The sequence below is a fragment of the Cherax quadricarinatus genome, chromosome 11, assembly GCF_038502225.1.
Source record: "Cherax quadricarinatus isolate ZL_2023a chromosome 11, ASM3850222v1, whole genome shotgun sequence".
NCBI classification, from domain to species: Eukaryota; Metazoa; Arthropoda; class Malacostraca; order Decapoda; family Parastacidae; genus Cherax; species Cherax quadricarinatus.
In genome coordinates, this window is record NC_091302.1 from 52,258,974 (window position 1) to 52,268,213 (window position 9,240).

Genomic DNA, 9,240 nt, shown 5'->3' on the forward strand with positions numbered 1-9,240 from the left:
TAATGTTCATTAATGCTTTTGCTACTGGAAATTCGGCTTTTCCTTCATCTTTGTTCACGTTACAAATTGTGTAACGTTAAGTCATAACACTACTCTGACTATTTAGTAATATTACATTACCGTGATTATGAAATCATAGAAACACCAGTGTGTGCTGTTGACGATTCAGATCCCAACAGTGACTGACAAGCTTACTCTCTCCTTTGACAGGTGACAAGACCGCCGCTATCCAGCGGCTGGGTTCAGGGAGCCTGAGCGTTACAACATCCGCTTGCGGCACCTGGGCATCCCTCCTGCTGTGTGTACAGCTCTTCCTGCTGTGTGTCACACACCTGCTTCTCTCTAACGGAACCTGATCCTTCCAAGCTGAGTCTTTCTCACACCGTGTGAGCGTCTAGCTTCTGCTGTGTGAGCGTCAACAGCAGCGCTATGTTCTTATTCGTTTTGCATCGTTCCTGCAGTGTTGATAGAAATCATGTCTTTAGCCCTTATTCCGTTTAATTTCTGTTACCCCACGAACAGAATTTTCCTCGTGCGAAATTTTTTAATGATTCGTAGAAAATATTTTGTTTTCAGAAATTGTATGAAAAAATTAATCTTACAAATTTTTTGGATTTGTTTATAAAAGTCATTTTATTTACTAAACAAAAGCGTCAAGTGTTAAAAATGATTTAAATGTAGAAGACAAATAAATACGAGAAATGGCGTACAGGAACCGTGTTCACCAAAATAATGGGTAACGGTACCCTGGTGTGGCTCAGGCCTCCCTCTCAGCCCTCAACCTTCATGGATGCGTTGACTGTTCCCACACACACACACTCATTAGTATCTCTTTTGTTGTTAATGTAAGTACAGTAGCTGTGTCTGAGTGGTGAGGCGGGACTCCTCCTCTCAGTTCTAAAATCATTCCAGCTCATAGTGGGAATATTTTGTTATATCTGTTGGTGGGTGTTGGTATGGCTCAGACGGGTCCAGTGAACATTTCGTCGGATGTTTCTCTTCTTGACAAAGGTACATCTGCTCAAACTCACGTCTGTCAATAAAATAAACTCTGTGGCTTGTGATGTTACTCTTGAGTGTACAGAAAAACTTTCTGAAAATTATGAGTGTGAATGAAGAAGTAAGGAACTAGTGATATTGTTGTATTTCGTGTGAATCATTCAGCTCAAGGAGTGGTGAGGACTCGATCCTCCGTCCGCTAAGCGAGGACCCGATCTCTGACCACTCAGGTTGTTGGTGAGTGGGAAAGACAAAAAAAAGTGAGATTAGAAAATTGTGCAGACCAAATTTACAGTTCAAGGAACAAATTGTTGTAATAAAAATATCTTACTTCAGTAACTGAGATTTCTCAGTTAATGAAAAAAATTATTGATTAGTATTTTCCGGAGGTGAATATCAGTTTATTGTAAATAATTTATATTCTAAATGGTTAAATATTTTACTCCCAAGTTATTTAACCCGTTTAAAAAAATATATAATTTACCCTATGATGGCTGATAAATGGCTTGTCAAATTTTGTCCAGGAAGAAAACAGTGTCCAGAACTGTCCTACATTGGACAATACGAGTAGCATGTCCCAAAATACCGACAAGAAACGTAGTAAAAAGGCGCGTTTACTAGACCAAGCCTTTAATAGATGACGTTTCGCTCATACGAGAGCGTTTCAAGTCACGTAAATTTGACTTGAAAAAGCTACGTTTTGAGCAAAGCGTGAGTGATAAAAACTTGATCTGTTGTAAGTCTTTGCATTATCCTCTGAATCCCAGCCCAGCGAGTCCCTCACTCCCGGGAGACAAGGGCAAAAATGCCAGCAATTACTGAAAAAAAAGAAATGCAGAGGAGTTCTTTATTTGTACAACGTTTCGCCCAACATTGGGCCTTTTTCAAGTACATAAAACGTAGTACAGATGAGTTTCCTCTGCATGTGTGTCTCTTCTCGTCTGCTCAAACTGTGTGTTAACCTTGAGAGTTTCCGTCTTCGCGATGTTTTGACAGTGGAGAAACCTGCTTGACTGCCAATTATAGCGAAGAAAAGACGAACTTTTATCTGGGAACGTTTCGCCAACCAGTGGCTTCATCAGTCCAATACAGAGAAGAATGATTGAGGATCGGAAGGAGTTTGAGGCAATCAGTCCCTTAGTCTGGAGTCGAACTGATGAAATGATCACATCGACTCCAGGCTATGGGACAGATTACTACAAACTCCTTTCTGATCTTCAACCACTCTTCTCTCTATTGGACTGAGAAAGCCACTGGTTGACGGAACGTTTAAACAGAAAAGTTACCAAAGCATTGCACAGGTGTCTAATTCACCACTTTTAGACTACCACTACTTCCGAGCCGCTTCTCAGCCTTTCGTGCTCATGGTTTAAACATTTACTTATCAGCGTCACGAGTCACCCATGATTGTCAAAAGCAGGGTTGAGACAATCTCTGTTCCCTCTCCGAGGAAGGAGGTTCGAACATTTAGCGTTGTCAGCTGCTGCTGCTTAGCGGTGAGAGAAAGGGTTTTCGCATCACCCGGGTCTGGGAATCAAATCTCCTGCCGTAAAAAAAAATAAAAACGAGTCTCCTAATAGAATTTTTGGAACGTAATATTTTTGGTTAGGAAATTCTTCTTGTGAATCTCAATGATTCTGGCAGATTTAAAGAGACGAATAACCTAATGTTGTTGCAGCCACAGCGTTCTGTGAATCGTGTGTTCTGTGGCTCCTCTCCCGATGTGGCCTCTAGCAGGTCAGTAGAATAATGGCTTACAATACCGACAGGATCTTAAGATGCATGTACAGTGGTTAGGTATCTTTATTTTCGAACCATATCGCCTTCACAGTAGGTTTCTTCATCTCTGACTTCGAAGTCTATTTGTGAAGGCGGGATGTTTTGGAAATGAGCCAGTGACCACTGGTTCGGAAATCTTGTTACTGTTATGATGCCGTCTTAGTCGTCTGCTCAAGGCTTGCAGATTGTCGAATATTGAGATGCACATTGATTTGCTCCGGTGATAATGATCTCGGTGCTGGTGACCCCCCCAGGGATGGTGACCCCGGTGCTGTTGACCCAGGGATAAAGACCCCAATGATGGTGACCCCCAGGGATGGTAAACCCCAGGGATGGTGACCCTGATGCTGTTGACCCCGGTGATAATGACCCTGATGCTGTTGACCCCGGTGATAATGACCCCAATGATGATGACCCCAATGATTGTGACCCCGATAAGGGTGTCTCGCTGAGAATCATGAAGGTCGCAACAATACCAGACTTCACGACAGTAACGACACAGACAGAGCAGCTCTCATTGTGATAATACACCTGGAGAAATTGTTAATTATAAGAACACCTGGGTAAATTGTTCTTTAAAATACACCTGGCAAAACACCTGCTACAAGTGATAGGAATAATAAAGAATACAAAAACTAGGAACTAACAATGCGCTAAATAGGATCTTTCATTAGGAGAAATTTCCTAATAAAAGGCTCTAAGTATAGCTTACTTCACCTAACTTCGGTAACGCATATGTTGAGATTGCAACATCCGATATGTGTAATTGATGTATATGCTTCACCGACAATAAACAATCATTTCCAACAAACTATTCTGCATTATACACACACACACACACACACACACACACACACACACACACACACACACACACACACACACACACACACACACACACACACACACACACAGATATATATATATATATATGAATATATATATATATATATATATATATATATATATATATATATATATATATATATATATATATATATATATATATATATATATATATATTTATATATGTATATGTCGTGCCGAATATGTAAAACTGGTCAATTAGCAATAACTCATTTAAAATTAAGTCCTTTCCAAAATTTTCTCTTATACGTTTAAAGATATATTTTTTTCATTAATGCTAATGTAAAAATTTTTAATTTTGCACCAAAAGAAACTTAGAAAACTTACCTAACCTGATTATAACAAGCGTAATTTATTTTAGCCTAACCCAACTAAATATATTTTAGATTTGTTTACAGTAATTTAATACTAAACAAACACAATGAAATATATTTTTTTCGTTAGGTTCAGAATGATTTTGGCGAAATTATTGCATACACAAATTTTCGCTTGTCCTATATGGCAAGATGATCGTTGCTATTTAAGCCAAGATCGCAAGTTCTGCCTATTCGGCACGACATATATATATATATATATATATATATATATATATATATATATATATATATATATGATTGATATACAGTGGTTGTTAGAATGATTGATGTATGAAAATGATGAAAGAATGATTAATGATTTTTGATCATGAGAGTAATTAATTTATGACTGTTGATTAATGTACAGTGGAGGTGAAAATGATTGATGCACACTAGTGGAAAAAATGATTAACGTATGTTAATTGTGAGAATGATTAATGTCTAGTGACGATAATGATTGACGCTTGTGGTGGTGATGATTATTGATGTATCGCGATGACATTTTTTTGTGTTTTTGATGTATGGGGTAATAAGAATGATGACAATTGATGAGAATGATTCATGTATGGTACTGATGATGACTGACGTACGGTGGGGATAAGAGTCACTGATGTACGTGGATGGGAATGGCATATAATGACGAGAATGATCAGTGTATGACATTGATGAGAATGATCAGTGTATGACATTGATGAGAATGATTAGTGTATGACATTGATGAGAATGACCGGTGTATGACATTGATGAGAATGATCAGTGTATGACATTGATGAGAATGATTAGTGTATGACATTGATGAGAATGATCAGTGTATGACATTGATGAGAATGATCAGTGTATGACATTGATGAGAATGATTAGTGTATGACATTGATGAGAATGACCGGTGTATGACATTGATGAGAATGATCAGTGTATGACATTGATGAGAATGATCAGTGTATGAGATTGATGAGAATAATAATACCTACGTGTGTCCACATCTGTCAACAAATGTTACCATCATTTTAACGAAAGAAAGAAGTACCATTCTGATGGTACCTGAAGCATTCACTACCATTTCTGAAGGAACTAGCTACATTCACTACCATTCTGATGGTACTTGCAGCATCCAGTTCCATTTCTGACGGAATTAGTTGGATTCGTTACCTTTTTAAAGATATTAGCAGCATTCATTGGGCGAACTAGCTGCATTCACTACCATTTTTGCAGGTACTAGCTGCATTCAATACCATTTCAAAGGTACGAACTGCATTCACTACCATTCCAAAGGTACTAACTGCATTCACTATCATTCCAAAGGTACTAACTGCATTCAATACCATTCCAAAGGTACTAACTGCATTCAATACCATTCCAAAGGTACTAACTGCATTCAATACCATTCCAAAGGTACTAACTGCATTCACTACCATTCTGAAGGTGCTCACAGCATTCACTACTATCCTGGAGGTATTATGAGCATTCACCTCTGTATTCCATACATGGGTCCTCTCGAGGTCCCAAATGGGTTGTATATTATCACTAACTTTGTCTTTGGTGTTTTCGAGTTCTATGTAAATACTGAAATGATATTCCCATGAGATTTTGTATACAAATATGTATTAAATTGTATATTTTATGATAGACCAGTGGCTTTATTTCCCCTATTCACACCCTCACCGAAAATCAGCTTTCGCCGATACAAGTGAGACCATCATCTGTAATATTCCTAAACTCTATGATCTCCCTACGAGTCTAGCGCTTCACCATAATTGCAGTTAATTACAAATTAGGTCAATGACATGTAGATAATAATAATAATAATAATAATAATAATAGTAATAATAATAATAATAATAATAATAATAATAATAATAATAATAATAATAATAATAATAATGATAATAATAATAATAATAATAAGAAGAAGAAGAAGAAGAAGAAGAAGAAGAAGAAGACAAAGAAGAAGACGAAGAAGATTAAAAATAATAGCTATAATAATAATAATAATAATAATAATAATAATAATAATAATAATAATAATAATAATAATAATAATAATAATAATAATGATAATAATAATATTAATAATAATAATAATAATAATAATAATAACAAAAATGATAATAATAATAATATTAATAATAAAAAAATAATAATAGTGATGATAATAATAACAATAATAATAATAATAATAATAATAATAATAATAATAACAATAATAATAACAATAATGATAATAAAAAAAAAAATAATAATAATAATAATAATAATAATAATAATAATAATAATAATAATAATAATAATAATAATAATAATAATAATAATAATAATAAAACTAATATAAATAATAATAATAATAATAATAATAATAATAATAATAATAATAATAATAATAATAATAATAATAATAATAATAATAATAATAATAATAATAATAATAATAATAATAATAATAATAATAATAATAATAATAATAATAATAATAATAATAATAATAACAACAATGCAAAAAGTAAATATTTCACCAAAAATTATCAACAGGATTTAAAAAAATATATATTCCTTTAAATTCCTCTTAAATCTCTGGCTTCGATATGAGACATTTTTTTCCTCTCCTCAATTAACATGAAATCGGGTTTAGAGCTTTTATGCGGGGTGTTGGAAGCTTTTAATAATATTCTTATTATGCGTAGCGGAATCGAATGGTGTTGAGTGTTTCCCGGAGCAAAACCCTGGTAAGCCAGCGGAAGGCCTCGATCAGGAGGCCAAAAATCTCTAGTGGCTGGTCATCATATGACTCAAGACCCGCATCAGGAAACACTTGTTCTGTTTCCTGACAAACTTTACGTAAACTAAACCAGCGAAAGCTTCGATCCTCTGACTCAAACAGTGGTATTGAAGGATCCGACGTACAAAGTGGTATTCCACAATCCAACAGCATACAAAGTGGGATTCCAGGTACCAGTAGTATACAAAGCGGTATTCCAGGAACTAATAGCTTCAAAGTGGTATTCCAGTAGTATACAAAGTGATATTCCAGTAGTATACAAAGTGGTATTCCAGGATCCAGGGGTATACGTATCAACATTCCAGGATCCAAGAGCTTAAAGATTATTGCTTTTAGTTCACTCGCTGTGTAAGACATTTTGTTTTTCTCAAGGGAAATGGTAAATGTTTTTGCTGACGCGGAAGGCAGCAATGTGTTGACATGCTCTGCTTATCGCTCCACCCGCAGCTTCTCGGTGAGGTACGATGACAGTCTCACCTCTGGTATAACTGACTGTTTACTGCAGACAATAGGGAAGAAAATAGAGGTTTGTGAGCTAACCTCACTTAAGACAACGTTTCGCTCAGTGTAGAGCTTCAGGAAAGATATGACTTGATAAAGCTCTATATAGAGCGAAATGTTGTCTATATAAATGCTCGTTCTATAACATGTGCCTGTTCCTCACAAGAATTTCCTGGCACATAAAAGTTATTTTCCTGTTGATCCCTCAGTCCCAATTTTTCACAGATATAAACGTCGTTTATTATGCCATTTAAGTAGTTTTCCTACAACCGAGTAAAAAAAAAAAGGCCATGTTAACGTAGATTCCTCCTAGTGGTATAAAAGGGACGGAACCCCCCCCCCCCCCCCAAAAAAAAAAAAAAAAAAAAAAAACTTCAAGATGTCTAGCTTCTTAGGGTTAAAACGAACCCTCTTTCTTGAGATTAAAACCTCCCTCTCTCTCTCCCGTGATGTTCAAATAGCCTTTCCCTATTAATTAAAATAATTTTCCTTTGTGGTTTAAAGAAGCCGTGACTTGGCCTCCTTTCAAAGATATAATTAGTATGAAAGGTAAAGTGTACCTCAATGGAGCAATATTTAGAGTGTTTAATTACCAAACACACACACACACACACACACACACACACACAAATAACCCGCACATAAAAGTGTCCTCTCTTCAGAGGTGGAGCAGGACGGCTATATATAGGCAGGAAGAGGTGGAGGTAGTAGTAGTAGTATTAGTTGTAGTACAACTACTACTACTACTACTACTACTACTACTACTACTACTACTACTACTACTACTACTACTACTACTACTACTACTACTACTACTACTACCTCCACCTCTTCCTGGGGGAATTATTTGTTGATTATAATGGACGCTGGTATACTTTTATGGGGTGGTAGAAGAAATGGAATACCCAAACTTTAGGTAAAACACAGGTACAACTAATTTGACGTTATAGTATGGCTTCAATAAAATGTCACATTAGTTGCAGTTGTGTTTTCCTGAGGCCTAAATGGCCTTAGGGAGTCATCCATTTTTTTTCCTGGAAGCCTTTTTTGTAATCTCCGTGACTATGGGTCCCCACAAGAGGTAGACTTCATTTAGATTGTATTATGTATTAATACAATTATGTATTAATACATAATATTAGTATTAAAATGAATAAACTTTAAGACAATATTTTTACTGCTAGAAGAAATGAACTGTAGTCTTAACAATAGGTTTAAATTCTTGATGTTTAATAGTCACCAGGTGTATCGAGAGGCCAGTGAATGTATGCTGGTCGATGTTCGTTTATGAAGACACTTTTCAGAACAAACTTTCACTGGGAAATGGTTTCCTGTTTCCACAGAGCAGAACGTTGTCCCAGTGTGGGTAGACTACATCTTACTAGATGCAGTACGATGTAGGATGCTGATGTATAAATTAAATAACCAGAGATTAGAAGTCTCACAACGACCAGTTCTTGAACCCCTCGTGTACGTAATTCATCTGTATGCATCACTGTTCTGGGGCATAAAGTTAAGTTGATAATAACAACCAGAGAGGACAGGTTCTAAGTTGGCCTGATTAAGTTAAGAACGTGGACAGATATTACAACCCAGGTACTCAAAGGCCTGTCATCCTGGGTGTAAAGGGAGCAAAATAAACACAGTAGAAAAACTGTGAATTATTTTATCCTTCACCAAGTATAACAACAGTATGTACACTATATACACTATGTACAGCATTAGGTATTAGTGCACTCCACGGTAATCAAGCCAAAAATCGGAGCCAATAGAAAGCAGATCACCGTGCTTCAACCAGCTCTAGAATGGAAATGACAAGGGTGAAAACATGAGTGGTAACCACGTCACCTTCACAATTGCCAGATCCACCTTCTCATTGGCTGAACCTAGATACTGATCTGACAATGGGGCCCCCCTTGAATCGTTAGTTCCTTAGTATCTGGTTCGCTGGTTGGGAAGGCAGCC

The 9,240-nt window shown here is 36.0% G+C and overlaps 1 protein-coding gene across 2 annotated transcripts in view; it reads left to right on the forward strand.

The window, feature by feature from the left end:
• The window catches only part of LOC128687554 (zwei Ig domain protein zig-8), a 224,129-nt gene extending 220,488 nt beyond the window's left edge, over positions 1-3,641 (forward strand). The window contains exon 7 of one of the 2 annotated variants that reach the window (XM_070084133.1): positions 211-3,641. In XM_070084133.1, coding sequence (XP_069940234.1) covers positions 211-356 — 146 coding nt within the window. In that variant the 3' untranslated portion in view covers positions 357-3,641. The remainder of the gene's footprint in view (positions 1-210) is intronic. The other variant, XM_053775020.2, reaches the window with a different exon arrangement.
• Positions 3,642-9,240: the final 5,599 nt, after the last annotated feature.